Genomic DNA, 21,490 nt, shown 5'->3' on the forward strand with positions numbered 1-21,490 from the left:
GGCCGGCATCGGTTTCCAGCACTTATAATTTGACGGATAAATATCACTCTCTATCAGTTGATACAACAACAATCGTACCAAAGAAATGCCTAACCATTCAGTTGGTGAATAAGTTATGGTCGTTCTCTTGACAAAATAGGTTACCATACCAACACAACAGTACAACCTGTTAAAATAGCGCTAATTTTAGCTTAAAGTTTTTAAGTAAAAAAACTCGTTATCACTCAAAAGCGAGCTTGGAGACTTCCATTTTGCTTTATTATGGAACTGTGATCAGCATGTTCAGATACAACTTTTTGCAAGGTAACTTTACAAAAAATTCATAGGAAGGTGTTCAGAGCCACCTTAAATTTTTGACACTTCAATTATATTGAAGACACTTGATGGTTAGGTGCTGAAGAAACAAGAGCAAACGCCTTACACAACATGACATTGACCCATTAAAATTAATTCTCACGGCAATCTCCATCATCACAAAAATGTGGTAAACACAATCTTGTACCCAGAGTCCTCAGGCTCTAAATGGCCAGCAGTTGGTTGCCAGGAGACACTCTGGGGAAATTGATTGGCTGCTATGTAACGGCTATGCTTTTCACTTTCATTGTTTTACCATAGAAATCCTGCGGTGAAAAATTCCAGGACCCAAAGTCTGTCCTGGTGACTAACTGCTGGCCAAAGAGCAGAAAATGCTAACTTAAAAGCCCAGCTGGTCCCTAGACAATGGAAATTTTAGGCACAAACGTGCATTTTTAGCTGGACTGGACAGCTAATTAATTATTCTCCTCTTTTAAAAGAACTAAAACAGTTCAACCTTTTTCTTTTTCTTTTTCTCTGAATTTTAAGGTGACAGCTCCCTCCTAGCAGAGCTTTCCATTTGCCATTTCTCTTTCTTTCTTGAATTTTTGTTGCTTCCGTTTTCTTTAAAATAGCAAACAGTAACAATAAAGAGAAAGCTTTGCTAGTAGGGTGAAAGTAGAAAAATGTCTAAGAGAAAGGAAGTACATGTACTTTGACAAAACTTAGAATGTTGTGAATCTTAGCTAAGCCAGACACTATTTGTTCATGAAAGAGCATTTTTTCACCCGTTTTAAAAATTATGCAAGGTATTAATTCACATCAAAGTCTATAGGCGACAGTTTTGGTAAAGAAAACTCTACTTTTCTTCAAATTTAAAATCCAATAGTTATATCAGGCCAGGGACTCAAAAGGCCTTTTGAACTTATAGATACTTTACTAGAAGGATTTGTCAGCTTAATACCAAACAGAGGTGCTTAAAACGACTAGAATTAGCTATCAGGTATTTCTAGTTGTAGAACCACTGGATGAAGATCTTTGGCACCAAGGTTCATCATCCTGAGAGGATTTGGCAGACACTGTATTGTTTCATATTTACTGACAAAGCTGGCATTTTATTCACTGTTCCCAAGGGCGAGGTCCTCTTTTGTTTTCCCAGTTGTCAATGTCAACTTTTTTAGTTATATCCTAGGATTGAACGAAATGAAAACTATATTATCAACAATGGATGAATTCAACAACCAAGTTTTGTATTACTGTAAAAGCTCTATTAAGCCCCCGGGGGCCTTATTTAATTTCAGGCCTCATTAATAGGGACTAATGTTAGAGCAAGGGGGGTAGGGTTAAATAGAGAGAGAGAGGGGGGGGGGGGCGCTTAAAAGAGCTTTTACAGTATATTTTATCTACCTGTTACAGTAACTAAAATTAAAATTAGGCCTGTCAGATCTACATGTACCATTCATTCAAAAGAAAATAACAATGATATTGATATTTGAAACAATTTACTGAGTGACAAGTGTCTGTTCGGTGTTTGTACATTTTTGCTTTGGCAGCGATCTTAATTTGCACTTTTTATAGACTGTCTTCTAATTATTGTCCTAATTGTGGCTTTCCCTTAGGGTTCTCAACCATTCATAAAATCGCTTTCAAATTAATTTTGATATGTCTCCATTTTTATCTTTTGTTGTTGCAACCTTTTGGGGGGATTTGTCATTGAAGGAGTATAGATTGTGGTCTAGTTTTCACCTCATATGCTTCCTCTAGAGAAGCTTGTTTGGTTTTATGTGGTAACACTTGCAGCGCCTCTTCCTTGTTTAGCTGAGCAAAAACAAAAACAATAAAAGTATATTAAAAAAGTCAATTTTACTCACCAGGGAAAGATATAAAATTAGACGATGTAGGAAAAAAATAAAATAAACAGAGTGAAAATTGTTAGCTTTGGAAATCCAAGATTGGGGAGGAGATCGTGTGGGTATGGTGTTAATGCACTCTGCTTATACACAAACAAACAAACATACTCCACAGGTAAGATTAACATGTCAGCTTGAAGTTTTTGGTGAATTTCAGAAAATATCCATTCCCACCAGCCCACAGCCCATTGGAAATTCCAAGAGGGAGGATCTCCAAAGCCATATTTAAATGAAAGTATAGAGTTTAACTCATTAAGGCTGGTTGGTATCTTCACTTTTGTGTTGTTCGTCAGACTGTGAAGAAACTTGGGTAGGACACACTGCTAGGGGTAACCACATGATGGACTAGCATCCCATACTCAGTGGAGTAGCAACACTCCTAGTTCCTTCATGCAACAGAAACCAGGGCAATCTCTGGCTGTGTAGGCCACTAAGGCTTGTACAGCTGTAGTACAACTTTACCTTTACATGGAGTTAAATTGGAACTTTCAGGGGGTGAGAGCCTGGAAGTTCCAAAGCAAAAGCCTCCCATAGGAGGGGTATCTAGATTGGATGGTTTCTAGAACAATGCAGCTCTTATGAGCTGGATGCACTGCTTAACATTCCAATGTTAACATCAATGAATCCACAAAAGTCACTGGGCAAAATGTTTGATTGTAAACAAATATTCATCCATCAAAAACTGCTAATCTAGCTTCACCAAGCATGAGGTACTAAAATTCAATTACATGATCTTTAGCAGTCTGCAACTGACAGCTCATGCTCTGATTCCTGTGAGTGGTGGATGTAGGGGTGGGGCTCGGACCTCCCCCCCAAGGCACCGAGGAGATTTTGTTTCACAGAGGAGCAAGTTGAGTGATCGCAAGCAGGCCCCCACATACTTGAAGGTCTGGATCTGCCAGTCTCCTTTGCAGCTGTTGTTTGGGCTCATCACCCAATGCACTCCCTCCCCAGAGAGCATGTTCCAGGACAACCCCAAATACATCTGTGAAGGAGACTAGATATGCTGCTACCTGTGGCTAATAACCTGATGATGACAGGCCAATGGAGAAACACAGGAATCATAGCAGACATCTGTGCAACCTTGTTCCCAGGGTCTCTCCTCTTCACATCCCAGGGAGCGAGAGGCCAGGCTTCACTCTCTCTTGCTCCCTCAGAGACCCTAGGAATGTAGTTGACATCCGTGATGTTGGGGATGTGAACGATCTTAGTGTTCCAACAAATAGCACATGCAAAAGGGAAAAATCGACCTAAAACTAAGCTAAAATATATATTTTAGTTGTAAGTTACAACTACAGTTGTAATTAAAATCGATTTATATATATGAGCTTACGTACAGCGTGACTCTTCTCATCTCGGCGTTTGATCTTTATTTCAGTGAATTCCTTCAATGCAAATGATCCTCCGACAACTAATGCCTAAAAATTTCAAATGAAGACGACACATGAACAGGTCAGGCATAAGCTCATATGCATTTCAGCAGTTTTGTACATAGCATGCTGAGCTAAAGCAAAATAGCATTTTGGTAGATGTGAAAATTGTAATAATATTAGTTTCTAAGATATTTGAACAAAAGACTGTTTCAATCATTTACGCAACGAAAAGGGATAAATTCATAAAATATCTAATGGCCTTACAATCATCGGAACACCAAATCGCAGAAACTGCCTCGCCATTTTGGGCTGAGCAGCCAGGTACTTCAGCTTTGTAACCGCCCCTAATAGTCAAAATGGCGGCCGTTCTTCGGAGATGTGTCTGCGGTAGAAGCTACGCAAGATCTTTATTCACGGGGAAGAATAGTTATTTAAGGAATATCGCCCAATTTAAGAAAGGTAAGAGTAGATATCTGTTATCTTTTGATCTATCGATGCTGATCGATGGCTTCAAACTGGCGTGTAAACTCGTACGGATGCATGCACTTTGGGACCCGGGTTTGAAATCAACACATGCTGCATTCAACCGGTTATGAGGTTATTATGATCCGCATTTCAAAGTTTGACAAAGAAGAAGTTTTGTTTAAGGGACTAAGGTTATTCAATGATTGAATAACCTTAGTCCCTTAAACAAAACTTCAAAAATAGCGTACGTTCCTACAGTTACATGTAATACCAACCTATTAACTGTAGGAAGGTACACTGTATAATTGTTCTTTTATTGCAATTTAAAATTGTACCTGTCCCTCACTGTAAGTGCAGCCAACGTGAAAAAAGAATAGACTGACTCAGATTTTAATTTGCAATTAAAGATTGAAGACTATGTAACTCCCTCCTCCACTCCCATCCCTCTCGAGCAATAATTCTGATACTAGGTGCCTGTTTTGAAAAAAAAAAAAACTGTGGACAAGATTTCTGAACTGTTACTGTACATTCATTGTGTACACATACATCGTAATATTTTTTCGCTCAAAGTTTGTACTGTAAACGTGCATTTGTTTTTTAAGGATAATGCACCAATCATTAGGAACCTTCAACATCCACCCTCGTCCCACCCCCATTTTTGCACCTGGGGAGTGGGGTGGGGAGACAGGGTGGGAACTTGAATTTTGCCTGTGGGGTGGGGTGGGGAATTTTGTGCCCAATGTGTCAAGTTTACACTTTTCTTGTCTGGTGGAATATAAGTGGTTCCTGATCAATGGTTGAGTTCAAATGAGGGGGGGGGGGGGGGGGGGGGGGTGGGAAATGCCAATTTCGTGAGTGATTGGCTCACCGAAAACTCCACAAACTTTAACTTTAATTTATCAGCTTTATTGGTCAATTAATTAATTTTAATAAACAACAAACTATAAAGATGAGAAAAAGAAATATGAAAAGAAATACCAAAAGAGTTAGTGCAAACGGGATATGATACCCATGCGAGGCACAACCCTAACCTAAGAAAAATCAAGTAAAATTTACAATGAAAATACTAAATAATAAAAATCACGAAGATTACGAACGGTGGCACGGGCAGTCATGGGTGAGGAACCAGGTGCAAGGCATGTCTATGTCAAAGGTGGTATCTAATAAAGTAAAGTAGTGGCACGTAGGTGGCAGGTTCTGCAGTGTTTTTGAACATACATGTATATACATATATTGTAGGAAAGTTGATTGAATGTGATTGAACCAGTTTCCAATATTGAAACATTTGTTTTTGGGGAGGGGCATATGATAGTCAAATTTGGTGCTGGGGTAGGGCATTTGAACATCTTTTTAGTCCTGCCGGATTGGAATTTGAACAAACCAGTTGTCATAAGGTGGAAGGGGGATGTTGTATTTTCAAATTGATCAATGCATAATGTGAAAGTACGGTGCAGTGGAATGCATAATGAATCAATTCATTCTGGCAGTGCCATCTTCCCCTCTAGAGCGGTCTTTAACTTTCTGTTTTTTCACAGATTCTTGGATTACGAAAGCCCTAATTTCTTCCCAAATTATTCAACACCGAACCTATGTCCCTTCAGATCAAGATAAAGGTAAGTGAGGCTGGCTAAAGTTAAAATATCATACTTTTACTTGACGTTTATTCTTGTGTTTTGCCATCACTATGAGTCTGTGAACCTCCCCTGCAAGCAGAGGCCCATCGATCTTCCTAGAGAAGTCAGGAAGAAGTCTTCCCGACTTATCTAGGAATATCAAAGGGCCGAGCTGCTCGCAGAGTACTGTGAACCTTGATCAGGTTGAAAACCTAGTTTTATACATGTAGACCTACAGTGTAGAGTAAATTCATGCTGCTGAGCCTCTTGTCCTCCTGTCTTGTTGGAGTGTTTGGGCTACAGGTGGTTCTCTATTTGCATCTCATCTCAGCCAGTCCCACAGCCTCCCAATTGATGTTTTTGTGTTGATTATCTGACAGTTTGTGTTGACCCCTCTTCTCCAGCCTTCTACAGCCCACTCAATTGCTACTTTCACTGGTCCCATAATAGCTCCATCCTCCAGACATGCCTGCTTAACTTCATTTGATAGCCATTGAGTTTTTCCACCCCTGCTCATTTTATAATCACTTTGTTCTTCACTTAATTAAAGGGATCCATTTCATGACAAGTATTCCTTGTAGACACCATAATTTATCTGAAACATGTATGGGTTGATGGTGTAATACTGTGTATTTGTTTGACGTCTCTCCAGTTTTTGGCCAAGTACATACATGTATAGTGCGGTGACAGTGTAAAATGGACTAGAGCAGAACTTTGCATCATTAATTATTTTTTATTGTTATGTTAACAGGTTAATTTTTACTTCACCAAACTTTTAATCTAATCTTATCCAAACTTTTGATCTTTCTGAACATACATGTACAGCCTTCCCATTTCTGGTATTTAAATCTACAGTATTCTGTACATGATTGTTCTACTTAAGCCATGGACAAATTGAATTATCGACACTCTTGATGACAGCGTTGTTGACTTTTAAAAACATTCTCCTCAGTTCGTTAGTTACATGTAACTTCCACCAAGGTTGTTTTCATTTTCTTTGTGCTGATTCTTAATCAGACCTTAATTAGCATAATTTTGGAGTTCCAGATAGATAGACAGATAGATAGATAGATAGATAGATAGATAGATAGATAGACAGACAGACAGACAGACAGACAGACCGACAGACAGATAGATTGTTTATTAAATCACTTCGCAGCCTCACGGCTGAATTATGTAGATTTTACAATGGAACTATAAAAATAAAACAATAATATAACAATCAATAGATTGAAATTTAGAAATATTTGAAAATACTTTAAAAATATTAAAATTTACAAAATTGAAATGCCCTAAAAGATTTGTTTATAATTAGTTAGACCGCCACAGCCATAGCGTAGGAAGGTTCTTGTTTCTCCCAAGCATTTGAACATTCTCACCAATCAACATTATTTTACCTGCAAAGTCTATTTATGTCTGTCCACAAACAACAGACTACAGAAAATGTATGTAGCATACAGTGTACATTGGAGGTGATCATTCTTTTCAGAAACATAACCAAAACATTTATTTAGAGCTCACTAGAAAAAGGGTGCAAGTAATGATTTGGCCTAGAATCCAATACAGCTCCAAATATTTTGAGTCAGCTCATGTCAAGACCAGCAAATTAGACAATTAAATTATTCAATACGTCGTTGCTTCAATTGCTTCAGTACAGTGTACTGACTGTATTGTACTTTCTCTGAAAAATTACATGCAACATGCTGATTCGTTAAACCTGACGGTATAATGTTGAAAACAACTAATTTGCAAAGTTACATTTCTTGTGTGAAAACCAGCCTGTATTGCGTGAAACATTGATTTTGTATTCATTTATTCCCGAAGAATATGAGAGGTTATGGGCTGCAGTTACAGGAGGCAGAGGTACTGGGAGAGGAACGAAAAAAAAGATTGTTAAAGGTGTTGATCCCGAGCTTCTCAAGTATGGTAAGCAAATTTTCTCACTGACTATTGGAACACTGTTTTGTTTTTTCACAATTATTGAGCACTTTATTTATCAATTCCTACTTGCACTGTATTACCTGCTACATACATGAATACTGCAGCTTACAGTAATTTTGCAAAACAATCGGGCTCTTTGTTTGGACATATTGGTACATGTACATGTACATGTACGGTTGTATGTGATCCACATATATCTGGAGGTAGTTGAAGCGCTGCAGTTACATGTTTTTTTTAATTGTATTTTATAAACTCATGTACCAGCCATGCAGAAAAATCTACAGGACAACCATTTCAATGTACATGTAAATCCTACGCAAAAAGTCAATTGTACAAAAAGAGGTCCAACTTTACGAGACAAACTACAGTTATACCACTTCATGCTTAAGTTAACCATAATTTAGGAAACTACAGTAATCATCTAATCATGTATTTGTGTACTGTTAGTACAAGTAGAAAACTTTATTTATACTGCAGGGTGGCCCAGTCAGCAGCGAGGCTGGTCTGTACATGTATCTGTAGACACCCTCTGTAACCTTAAAAACCTAACTACTTACAGTTCATTAATTATGAACAATACAACCCTAAAATAATAAAAAACTAATTTCACACCCTCTGTAACCTTAAAAACCTAACTACTTACAATTCATTAATTATGAACAATACAACCCTAAAAACTAATTTCAAAATTTATAGATTAAATAGTTTGTTCCCCTCATAGATAAGGCAGGCTTGAAATGGAAAGGGTTCAACCTGCCAACAGACTTAGGGGAGGAGAAACTAGCGGACGACATCGGCAGAGACGAAACACAGAGAAGGAAATTTGAGAGAGGATGGAGTGGAAAAACCTGGCCAGGAAAAACAGTTGGACCACCTGTCACAGCTGATGGAGGTTTGTAAATATTAAATATTTAACTTGATAACAGGGTTATGCAGTCCTCTTTTGAATTGTTTTATTTTTTGTGGCTTGAATTTTAGACAAATTACTCACTCCCCAGTGTCTTTCTTCAACTTTTCATTCACCATTTCTATCTCTGTTTGGTTGGTTGGGGATAAGTTGTTATTAACAGTAATTTAATTGTAACCTAGGGAAGGAGAGAAGGAGATGCTTATAATAATGGTGGTCACAGGACCAGTGACAGCTACAGATCTAGAAGATGAACCCCAGCACAGAGCCAGACCCCACCCTCCCCACACCCCCCCCCCCCCCCTCCACCTATTTGTCAGAGAAATTTGGACCTAGTGGGTTGAATTTTTTTTAAATTCTGTTAAACCATGTTCCCCACTCTCACCCCCATCTCATCCTTGCCTATTTTTTGGCTTTCCGCTTAAAGGAAACTTTAGATATCTGCCACTTTTTAAATTCTTGAAACATGTTCAATTTGCTCCCCACCCCCACCCCCTCTCCTCCCTGCCCATTTTTTGGCTATCTGCTACAGGAAGCTTTGGATACCTGCCACTTCAGACAGTACTGCGCAGCAGTTGCGATATTAAAATTTGCTTCATGAAAAGTAACTGTTACCAAATAATTACACTGTATTTTTGCCTTGAAAGTCTTGTGTTGTCATTGTTACTTTTAATCTTTTAGCATTACATGTTAAATGATTTTATTTTTGAAATGACTGTTTATTTCCAGTGCTACTGAAAAACTTCCATTCTGTCGTCATTGAGGTATGCAAAGGAATAATTTTTATCGAAAAATAATAACCTGGCAACAAATGAAAGCAAAGTTTAGGGATTCTTTCATGAATCAATAAAACACGAGCTTCAAAAGATTTACAGACTTTTTTGTCTTTATCTACAGTAGAATACTAAAACACGTTTTGGTTAGAAAGTGATCATCTGAAAGAAGTCAGCTGTTCAATGGTTTTCTGTGTGGGCCACCATTCATGGTGAAAATTACTCCAATGCTGATAAATTTTGAAATAACTAGTTCACTGTTGCACTAAAGATTATTGATGCCCATTTCCTCCCTTGGGTAACCCTGAGTCTAAACAGCAACTCAAAATTATTTTGTCACACTGACAATATTTCCAATAGCCACCAGCTTATCTTTGCCAATTTTCAGTACTCTTACCCTGAGTACCAGAGGTTTTTATCGTGCTTGGCAGGGACACTTTTTGGTGGCAAGCTTGAACCCACAAGCAACAAAGCTGTGAGAAAAACAGCTCAGAAAAAAAGACTTGTCCGAAACCAGAAACCGCGCATGAAAAGCCTCTTGCACATCTTGAGAAATTTGAACCAGTACAGTGGACCATCTCTTGATACGAGAACCCCTTTTTAGTATTAATTTTTTTTATTTCAAGTCCTTGTGGCCACACAGTTTGCCTTTAAGTAAGTGTCAATACAGTATTTAACCAATTATTCCCTAAGTTTGACATAATTACAAATCTACATACAGTAATTAATTATAAATGTAACTGGTACAGAGTGTGGGTACATGTAGGAAATACTACATGTTTTATATAAAAAAATAGCTTAATGTACTATGTTAATGATAATTCTTAACAGCTAAGACGAGTTAGTAACATGACACCTGGAGGAAGGAAGAAATCTCTGCGTGCTATGGTAGTGGTTGGCAACATGAATGGTGTTGCAGGTAATGAGTACTCTTTGTTCACCTTCAGTTACATGTAAGTTGTATTAAGACCAATAATTATCAAGTTTTATGCATGTCCTCATTCAGTACTGTCCATATAAAGTGTACTTACAAAACTGTATAATGTTACTGATGATGGATCACAGAATTAACTCTGTAGTGTATGTTCAGTAAAGTGGTACATGAACCCATGTAATTCCTACTGAATATTAGCCCTAGTATAAAGGCAATGGGAGATCACATGACACAAAAAAAAAAATCTTTGACCTCAATGGTAATTGAACCCACCACCTCCGGATTTGATCACTATTGCTCCACCAACTGAGGTACGAGGCCAGATGGGAGCAATTCGTGGGTGATCATGGTGGTAATTGCAGTAATGTGAATGTGAAGGGTACAAATGAATGTTGTGTCTAGGTCGTTTACTACATTCATTTGTATAATGTTACTGGTTTGGAATTTTATCTCTGGTGAAAGTTTCCTTTGGTCGAATACTTGATGGAGAAATTGAATGCTAGTTACTATTAGGGGCTTGAAAAGTTTACTCAATATGCCATTTTTCAAATTGCTAAACATTTCTTCCCATAATTATTGTAAAGCAGACCACTATTAAGCAATTCGCTCTCTTACATGTACATGTCGCTATGCTCTCTCACCTTTTACAAACCCAAAGTGTTTATATTTCGTGTTACCTGTTTTGAACATTAGTCCCTTTGTGAAAGCATAGCAGCTACAATAATGTGTGTTTCCTGTTGAGTAGATACTTAAAACCGTGAAATTCATTTTGATATCAGGTTTTGGTGTTGGTAGAGGACAAACACCATTGAGTGCACTGAAACAGGTATGTGCTCATGTCATTGCTCCAGTAACAATTGTGATTTTTGTTTGTTTGTTTTTGTTATTTTTTTTTTCTGAAGAATAAAGAAGGGAAAAGTTGTTTTATGTAAGGTTATTGTCGGGAGAAAACTTTGAATGTTTTTCATGAATTGGCTGAAGGTCAGTTTGTTTTTTACACCGGCTTATTATTAAAGTGTATATGACACGAAATCTTTTATTAGGTTATTAGGAAGAGCTTTCAAAATGATGAAGAATAGCATTTATTTTATTGCGATAGCATTCTTGGTTGCCGAGTTATTCAAGATTTAGGCTTATGCAAATTAGACAACTTGTGACGTCACAAGACTGACACAAGATGAAGGGAAATCACAAAAAATGGAATATCTCTTAAGCCTTTTTCTGTATAGAACTGAAACTTTGTAGAGTTGTTATACTCATCACAAAGTTTTATGATATGATCCATTATGACATTTCCATGGCAACACAATGGGCTCCAGGCCCTCACCATCCAAAGGATAAAATCAGAGTTTCCCTTCCCAAGAAGCGCTTTTTGCTCTTGATGTTTATTCAGTGGGTGTGAGGGAATATGGACATTACGCAGCACAAGTATAAGAAATTCTGTTTGACTGTGGAGCAATAGATAAGGCATTTGTCATTTTGGGAAGGTAGAGGTCTGGTAACGAGTACGTTGCTATGGTGACATCATAGCCACTATCACAATGTGTAGTTCTGTCAGCACATCAACCCTGCAAAATTTCAACCCTGTAGATGTAGTATTTGCGTAGATATTCCAAATTTTGTGATTTCCCTTCATTTTGTGTCAGTCTTGTGACGTCACAAGTTGTCTAATTTGCATAAGCCTCAATCTTGAATAACTCGGCAACCAAGAATGCTATCGCAATAAAATAAATGCCATTCTTCATCATTTTGAAAGCTCTTTCTAATAAGCTAATAAAAGATTTCGTGTCATATCCACTTTAATAATAATTAGTGTTGTTTCATCTACGTTTAGTGTATTTCTTTTTTCTTTTTCTTTTTTCACACGGCTCAAGGAAGGTCACTTATTGTAATGGTACAATTTCGTGTATAAAATTATGAAGATGATGATGATGGTGACGATGATGATTTTCACTCATTCAAACTTCTTACTTGACACACATCCATTGTTTTTCTTCTTTTTAATTATTCATTTTACGTACAGTCACACTGTCTATCCGTTGAAGACAAAAGGAAGGTTGTGGAAAGCTTATAGATTTTTAAACTTTTAACCAGAGAACGTTTTATCGTTACTATGATGGTGATGTTTGTTTGTTTGCTTTAATCAGGCAAGGAACAAAGCTGTAAACTACCTCTGCTTTGTTGAACGCTGTGATGGCCACACAAGTAAGGCTTACATACTGTATAGAGCGTTTTCCAATAATTGGAAAACGCTCTTTATTGAGTGTCGTTAAATCATAACCAAAGTAATTACTCTGGCCAACCGCAACAGATGTAAACAACACAACGAGTTAATCAGAATTCGAAGCAAAGACATGTAACTGGCGCCAAGCGCGGGAAAAACGCGTGCGAACAAATCACGATTGGTTTTGGTTTGGATTCCCATTGGTTGAGAAAGTGGCGCGAGTTTTGTTGACCAATCATAGAGCGTAAGAATGCAAAACCAAAGCCAACCGCGAAATTACTTTCAACACTCAATTGAAAACTAATGCAATTGGAACTAACTGAGTTTGTCAACGTGCAACCTCTCCAATGTTTATTCTCTAGGGTTGTGTTGGGTGCATCTCTTAGAAACAAAGTGAGAGAACTGTGAGGAAGTTTTAGCTGAGTTAAAGCCACAAGTTGGCATGTTCCTAGGTTAGATCAGTTTTAACCTTAATAGCTAACTGTTAAGTAATGATTGGATTAATCGCCTTTCTTCCAGTTATTTTAAAGTATCTCAGATAGACTTTACGACCTTCGCAAAGCTTTATTAGAAACCTTCTCACGTCGCTTGTACGTAATTTCCTGGTACTTTGCGCATTTTGATTAGAAGAGTTTCTAAGAAGCTCTAAAACTTCCTTTACAGCCGCTGTAGCATGAAGCTGTCCTCCATCTCAATATTCTACGAAAATAATCTTGGGATATATAGATTTTAACAGACATAGTCGCAAAAAAAAAAAAATTACAAATTGTAGCGGAGTCACAGAGACTCAGTTGGCCGGTATTTTAGCCCCCAGCCAAGATGGCGTCGGAAGCCCTGAGAGGGTCTACGGTAGCTTTTTCTTTTATTATTTTTATTTATTTACTTTTTTTATTTCTAAAAAAGGTTTACAATTTGGCAGCCAAAGGCTGATGTGGACCTGCCTAAAGTAAACTAACGAATTTACAAAAAGAAAATAATAACCAAAAATTGTGTGGGTATGTGTATTACATATGTATGATTAAAAAGCCTATTTTAAGGAGATAGATTATTAAGAATAGATTATGAACAACACAAGCTACAGTTGTGTTCGTGTTTGTTTAAGTGATCAATCAGATGAAACATGTATGTTAACGAATTATCTGTCCTTTTACAGTTTACCACCACTTGGAAACCAAACATAAAAAGACGAAAATCAACTTTTTTCGGAAACCTCCAGGTAACAAAGCATGGTTTATTATTATTATTATTATTATTATTATTATTATTATTATTATTATTATTATTATTATTATTATTATTATTATTATTATTATTATTGTAAAGTACCTTAAGAGTGCCTGACTGTAACTTTCGAGAATCGCTGGCCAAGCTTGAAAAATCGAAATTCCTGATAATTTGCCTGAAGTTTACTTTTGGGGAACTATCTTCGAAAATATTGTTTGAATGTTCTGGAAATTTATAGTTTTCGAGAATTTTGGAGAAAACGAAATTACGGGTTTTGCCTCATTAATTATGCAAAAATCGTACTCAAAATTAGCCAAGTTTAATACGCTTGTGTTGAAACAGTACCCAACGTTACAAAACGAGGTCGGTTTTGAATAAGAGCATACCTCACCTACTTTCTATCAATGGGACCTATGTAAACTTTTGTAAAACTTTGGAGGGTTTATGGCTCTTTGAAAAATTGACATTTTGAGGACTTCGCGATGAGGTGAAAATTGAGTAAGATTGAAGGTTTAAAATGCATCTTGATATGTCAGGAATCGACTCGAGAGGAACATTGTGATAAAGTTTGGGTCTTCGTCTTTGATAATATGAAATAAAAAATCTGGGCAATCAATGCACGCGCTGACGAAAACCAAAGTTAGCGAGGCTTCGTTAACAAATTTGCATAATTCGCAACTGTTGAGAAAACGTTGTTGTGGCGACTCGGTGAAAACATTGACCCAGGCTATCTTCAAATGGTCATTTTATCTCATATTGCATTTGCCTGTTTCGCTTTCTTGTTTAATAACGTTGTAGAAAAGGTCTGGACCAAAAAAATGCATGCCATCGGGAAAGAAGACATTCGCCAAATTCTGGTGGGAAATTTGCATAATGCAAATCTCCCAATAAATCTTTCTGCAAAGAAATCTGAAACACTCCATATCAAAGGAGTCAAAACAACGTTTAATTATCCGATTTCAACAAATAATTGTCGAATCTTAACCTTTAAAAATCAATAGTGCCAAACTGATACTCGCTATTGCGTTACCTGCGTCACGTCAATACCTGTCGACATATTTTAGATGATATAATGCCCAGAAACCAACTTGTGCTGCGAAATTGCCATTTACAACAACTAGAATAAAGACCTTTATTTGCTGGCAAATAAGCGGTTTTGATAAAACGTTCACAGGACACTGGAATCACGTTTAAAAAATACACGCTTGTCAAATGAGGTAAGAAAGTTAGACATAGAGTCGGTCAAAGCGAACATTTTTAATTAAATCAAGTTTGTTTAGTGGAATGCTTTTCAAATAGCCAGCCCAACCTTTTTCAGTGGCTTCTAAATAATGATCACTCAGAAGCGGGTCAGTTAAAAAAAAAAACTCTCTGTTCGTGTTGTTTGATACTGTACCTTCGCAAGCGACTGAAAAACAATGTCAGCCGGCACGCCATACTTTAACCTCGGGTTTAACCTAATTACTGGTATGAAATATCACACATGCACGAATACACGCTTCAAAACCTGTGTGTCAATTTCCGTTCAACAAAAAAAAACTACTCAGTTTATACCAACAGTCCGCATTGGCTGTAGGGCATGCATTTATCTTTGTTGAATGTCAACAAGAGAAACACGGGTACCTCAGTGACACTGTGTACACGCAGTGCCTACCTTGTCATGTCACGATGAGTGTTACACAATGGCGTAAATTATAAGGGTTTGTATTGGAATTTACGAGCGTGTTTTGGAGTCGAAAAGTAAAGGGCATGAAGTGAACAAAAATGGCTTACCTGTTCTCCTTGATATGTTGCCAGTGTTTGTGAGCCATATTTTGCCCATTTCAGTACGATTCCAGTGGGTTTTAGGCTCGCTAAAAATTTTCCTTTCTCTATACGGTATCCTACTATATATATCTATACCCCCAAAATCTTGGCCACTTCGGTATCAAAAGTATTTTTAGAAAAAAAATTGCAACGTTAACAACGCAGTCAGTATAAAACATGAGTCGCAGACGAAGAACTGTGGACCACGTACTGGGTATAAAAGAGGTAGTACGAAATGGTATAGGAGACTACGGACTATGGACTGCGGACTGACTGCATGCCCTACAGTCCACATTGGCTGTAGGGCATGTATTTACCTTTGTCGAATGTCAACAACAAAAACACGGGTATCTTAGTGACACTGTATACACGCAACGTCTACTGCATGCATGCACGACATCTACATGATTGTGCACATGGGCTCATTGTTTGATCACGCGCCGATCAATGATCATCAAACATCCTTTTCCGCATTTAATCTGCACTGCAAGAGCAAGTTTTCAGCAAATCGAGCCCTGAAATGAATGCTAAAAATCTAAAATGCCGGGCTCTCTTCAGCGCGTATTAAAAATTCAGCTGTTTCGCTGAGATAAAGCAAGATTTTATGTTTGGACTGTCGATCCTCACTATTTTATTCCCAGTCCATTTTTTGTTTCTCAAAAACAACAATAAAGGGACAAAAACAACTACCGAAACTTGATTTTATACATCTTAAACTTATTGAAAATGAATACAAGAAAGATATGATTTTCAGACCTCCAGCCTAGTGGCGTAGTACGTAGTCCTCCTATTATACACTTACCTTCCTACCTCTTTTATACGCAGTCCGTGGTCCGTAGTCCTTTGTCCGTGCATTTCATCGTATTCTAACCGCGTTGATAACGTGCGCAACTCTTCGAAAGTAAATTACAGGGGACTGAAGTCACCAAGATTTTGGGGATAGATATATATATATAGCAGGATATAGAGCGAGGAAGATGTCCAGCAAACCTTTAAAAATCCACTGGAATCGTACTGAAATGGCCAAAATATGGCACACAAACACTGGCAAGAGTTCGAGAGACAAGGTAAGCCATTTTTGTTCAATTTATTCCCTTTATTTTCGACTCCAAAACACGTTCGCAAATTCCCATACAAACTCTCATAATTTACGCCATTGCGTAACACTCATCGTGACACTCAAATTACAACGTGACAATAAAAAGGTCAAACGAATTTCTTTTGAACGCTCATAGAGCTTCGCCTACCTGTGATGTACGCAGTAGACATTGCGTGTATGGTGTGTCATTAAGATACCCGTGTTTCTCTTGTTGGCATTCGACAAAGATAAATGCATGCCCTACAGCCAATGTGGACCGTAGGTATAAACTGAGTTATTATTTTGTTAAACGGAAATTGGCTCACAGGTTATAAAGCGTGTATCTGTGCATGTGTGTTTGTGGGCATCTTTTAAGACGGAGTTTAGACAACGGCGAATTTTGCAACAAAGGCATTCTACATATATAAAAAAAAATTAGCCATAAACTTACTCAGTTACTATAATATATACAAACCTCGATTTAGCCGTTAATTAACGGCTAAATTTGGGTTTGTATATAGTATAAATATAATTACAATTACTTTTAATTGTATACGGAATAAGGTTTCGGCTAAATTTTTTTTATATATGTAGAATGCATTTATTGCAAATTTTTTACTTATATATACACCCGTCTTATTAAGACATATCGACAGCTATTGACGTGACAAAGGTAACGCAATAGCGAGTATAATTTTAAGATTGGGCAATTATTTGTTGAAATCGGATTATTAAACGTTGTTTTAACTCCTCTCATATGGAGTGTTTCGGGTCTCTTCACGAAACCTTCCCAATCAGATTCCTTTGCAGAAAGATTTACTGAGAGATTTGCATTATGCAAATTTCCCACCAGAATTTGGCGAATATTTTCTTTCCCGGCGGCGTGCATTTTTTTTGTCCAGACCTTTTCCATCACGTTATTAAACAAGAAAGCGAAACAGTCAAATGCAATATGAGATAAAATGACCATTTGAAGATAGCCTGGGTCAATGTTTTCACCGAGTCGCCACAACAACTTTTTCTCAACAATTGCGAATTATGCAAATTTGTTAACGAAGCCTCGCTAACTTTGGTTTTCGTCAGCGCGTGCATTGATTGCCCAGATTTTTTATTTCATATTATCAAAGACGAAGACCCAAACTTTATCACAATGTTCCTCTCGAGTCGATACCTGACATATCAAGATGCATTTTAAACCTTCAATCTTACTCAATTTTCACCTCATCGCGAAGTCCTCAAAATGTCAATTTTTCAAAGAGCCATAAACCCTCCAAAGTTTTACAAAAGTTTACATAAGTCCCATTGATAGAAAGTAGGTGAGGTATGCTCTTATTCAAAACCGACCTCGTTTTGTAACGTTGGGTACTGTTTCAACACAAGCGTATTAAACTTGGCTAATTTTGAGTACGATTTTTGCATAATTAATGAGGCAAAACCCGTAATTTCGTTTTCCCCAAAATTCTCGAAAACTATAAATTTCCAGAACATTCAAACAATATTTTCGAAGATAGTTCCCCAAAAGTAAACTTCAGGCAAATTATCAGGAATTTCGATTTTTCAAGCTTGGCCAGCGATTCTCGAAAGTTACAGTCAGGCACTCTTAAGCCGCGACGGCGACGATGGCAACGAGAACGTCAGACAACAATAGTTGTAATTAGCAAAACCCTGGCTCTACACTTGCGTTATATACTTTGGTACAGTTCCTCGCCATTCTCTGCAGAACAACAACGTGAAATGACCAAATTCAGGTTTTATGGAGAACGTGAACACACGATATGTGAACTTCAAAGCTGTCTTCCAATTACTAGTTCGGACGCTCTACCACTGAGCTACAACCGGTAGACTTGTGCCATTGGACCATTAAACGAGGTTCGTGTAACGAACATCCTGCACTCTGCTGGGATTTCACTGCCACTCATTGACGTACAAATCCAAGCAGTATGCAGGATGTTTGTTACATGAACCAAGTTTAACAGCCTAACAGCTCCCACGAGTCTCCTGTAGCTCAGTGATAGAGCATCCGAACTAGTAATCGGAAGATCTTAGGCTCGACTCCTGTTAGGAGAACTCGGATTTTCTTTTCCGAGTTTGCCTGTGTCATTTACTGATTAATACATCATTCTCATATATTTACCAGGCTTAAAGGGGAAGTATCACGAAAATTTGATGTCATTTCAAAACCCAAAATTGTTTGTCTGACAACAGAAACCAAAAATAATTGTCTAGTTTTGTTATAACTTATCACCCCAGTGCAATAAAACTGTTGATTAGTGCCTCCGGCTAGAGACAGAGTAGGTCGGAATGGGTTGAAACTTGAAAATATTAGGCTAATGTTTTTCAAGTTTTTGTATTTTTGTTTCCAAAATGCGCTAGAACAGATCGCGAGTTGTTCCTGTCAAGAATTGAGTTGATTTATCTCCTCTCGTTGTTCTAGAATTATTTTGTAGTAAAGAGAAGGTCTTATTTCACCATTTTTAACAAAAGAGGTCAAAAGCCCCATGATACTTCCCCTTTAACATATTCCTTCACATTATTTCCATTGCGCATATGCCACACATTGACATTCCAATCCTAGCAGTTTGCAAAATGTTTGTCACATTAACCTAGTTTAATGACCTTAGCTCTCACGACTCTCCTATAGCTCAGTGGTAGAGCATCCGAACTAGTAATCGGAAGGTCTTAGGTTCAACTCCTAATAGGAGCACTCGGATTTTCTTTTCCGAGTTTGCCTGTGTCACTGACTGGAAAAAAAATACATCTACCACTGTATTTATATTTCCCTGACTTGTTTTCTTTATACATACGTTTAGGTTACGGACTGCGCTGCCATCGAGCTATAAAAGAGATCGCAGTGCTTCTTGGGATTAAAGACATGCGCTGTAAGGTGCGCGGTCCTACAACTCCTTTGAGTCTCATTCGAGCGGCCTTCCAGGGACTGCTGAGTCAGGTAATGAAGAAGTCGCTTTAAAGGTGCTGTTACACTGGGCAATTTTTCTTGCAACTTGTCTCGCAACTTCCTTGCGCCATTGCGACACGAGTTGCACGAATCATTGCCTAGTGTAACATACCCTCAAATGAACATGTCTTGCAACGGTTTTGTTGCTGTTACCGTTGCGAGAAGTAGAACCGACTCTACTTCTCGCAACGACTGCGGCAACAAAAAACTTACGAGACATGTTCATTTCAGGGTATGTTACACTAGGCAACGGTTGTCTCTACATTGCGAGACAAGTTGCAAGAAAAATTGCCCAGTGTGATGGCGCCCTCGTATGAAAAATTTAAGTTGACAACTCCAAAACTCTGACTAAACCGTTCTCTGGCGAAGTTTGCCGACCCCAAAAAGCAGCTCTTTAGAATATCTAATTTCGTTGGACCTGTTTATCACGCAACTTTACTGTATCAGGGTTTGGGTCCATTGTCTCTGTTGTTTGTTCATTGTTTTTGTTTTGTTTGTTTGTTTGCTGTTGTTGTTTTCCAGCCAATTTGATCCTGTGAGCTCGGCGTTCTAAGAGCCGCATGCTGCTCCAAAAAGTTGTTGAGAATTTTAGCGTGTTCTGTTTGTTTTCGCCATCAGTTTAACAACAGAAAGGTACCTAAATTGGCCACCGTAAAGACATTCTAGTGCCGACGTCTCGAGCGTTAGCCCTCCGTCAGAGCGAATTAGGAATCTGACGAAGGGCTGACGCTCGAAACGTCAGCACTAGAATCTCTTTAGGGTGGCCAATTTACCTTTAGTTATCAACTCTGTTAATAAACCAAACATTCGTTTCCACTCCCCACCGACGCAGCACCACAGTTTCTTTAGAAACTAACCCTCTTATCCAATTGAGTTTAACGACGTGTTTGCCGACTACTGTTGCTACCACTCGCAAAGTTATATCAGCCAACATGAATTTGAAAACTTATTTGGTTATGTGAAAGTGCCTTTGCAGTACTGTAGCAAGGAAGTCAATTCAGTGAAGAAATTCTTTATTCTCACAGGAAACTCACCAGGAACTAGCCGACCGCACGGGACTTAATGTGGTGGAGTTCAGAGCGGAGTGTGGAATGAGGCCCGTGGTTGTAGCTTCCCCGTCTGTTGAAACCCAAACGAAAGTCTATAGAAAGAGAGCAGAGAAAAAGGAATATGACTTAAATGAAGTATTTGATCCTTACAGAGGACTTCATCGACCCAAGAGAAGACAGGATCTGTTCTAGTAGAGAAGGCGAAATTGAAATCGCAGTAGCCCAATTCGCTTCAGCGTTGCGATTAAAATATAGTTTTACGTTGACAAGTGAGTTCTTGTGTCCATAGTAAATTCATCAAAAGTGCCGGGATCTGGTTCAAACTTTAGACTAAGAAATCTATGACGCCTCGAGTTTTCAAGCAACTTAAGGACGGTGCCTAGTAATACAGAAGTAGTTTTTCGCGGTTCATGACTGTGCGGGAATAGCAGATTTTAGCAAGGGCTATTGAAATCCAAAAAGGAAATAGGGGGTAAACACACATTTTTCAGAGATAATCAAGCAATAATGATCCAAAAACGCAGTAAAATACATAGCAATGAATGGCTAATAACGAAGCTTTATTATATCTGAAAAATGCATGGTTCTGCTTTCACCGCATAGTTTTAAACCGCCAAAAATTTCCCTGTATTAGTAAGCACCATCCATAGGAAACCTGAGTATCTCGAGATGCGCAGAACGTATGCGCAGTTACATAAGTAGGCACCATCCTTAAGTCGCGCTTAAGCTCACGATGAAACTAACGAGTTTGAATTTATGGCGATTTCAACACAATGGTAACCACTTCGAATCACGTTCCTGCTCCTACCTCCTTTCCCTGCCAATTTACACGAGAAAGTCCTGAGAACTAGGTTGTTTTTCAACGTCTGCAGTCTTTTTGTAGAACATGATTTTAACTGTCTCTTTCTTGCAGACTAATCGTTGCTTGTTAGGTGCCTTTGTA

General features: G+C 38.1%; 2 protein-coding genes across 2 annotated transcripts; one reads left to right on the forward strand and one right to left on the reverse strand.

Annotated features, from left to right (window-relative positions):
- Positions 1 to 235: 235 nt before the first annotated feature.
- On the reverse strand, positions 236 to 3,913 carry LOC146487507 (cytochrome c oxidase assembly protein COX16 homolog, mitochondrial-like). The gene is made up of 4 exons (XM_085088962.1): positions 3,842 to 3,913; positions 3,542 to 3,622; positions 2,041 to 2,112; positions 236 to 1,482 (listed from the first exon to the last, which is right to left on the reverse strand). The coding sequence occupies exons 1-4, from the start codon at positions 3,878 to 3,880 to the stop codon at positions 1,414 to 1,416; spliced, it is 261 nt and encodes an 86-aa protein (XP_084945088.1). The 5' UTR covers positions 3,881 to 3,913; the 3' UTR covers positions 236 to 1,413.
- Positions 3,893 to 20,853, forward strand: LOC146487508 (small ribosomal subunit protein uS5m-like). The gene is made up of 11 exons (XM_085088559.1): positions 3,893 to 4,036; positions 5,578 to 5,655; positions 7,480 to 7,581; positions 8,318 to 8,488; positions 9,233 to 9,267; positions 10,108 to 10,195; positions 10,990 to 11,036; positions 12,358 to 12,415; positions 13,588 to 13,650; positions 19,353 to 19,489; positions 20,524 to 20,853. The coding sequence occupies exons 1-11, from the start codon at positions 3,934 to 3,936 to the stop codon at positions 20,737 to 20,739; spliced, it is 1,098 nt and encodes a 365-aa protein (XP_084944685.1). The 5' UTR covers positions 3,893 to 3,933; the 3' UTR covers positions 20,740 to 20,853.
- Positions 20,854 to 21,490: the final 637 nt, after the last annotated feature.

Source organism: Pavona decussata, unplaced genomic scaffold (genome assembly GCF_977016875.1).
Source record: "Pavona decussata unplaced genomic scaffold, jaPavDecu1.1 SCAFFOLD_16, whole genome shotgun sequence".
In the NCBI taxonomy this organism is placed as follows: Eukaryota; Metazoa; Cnidaria; class Anthozoa; order Scleractinia; family Agariciidae; genus Pavona; species Pavona decussata.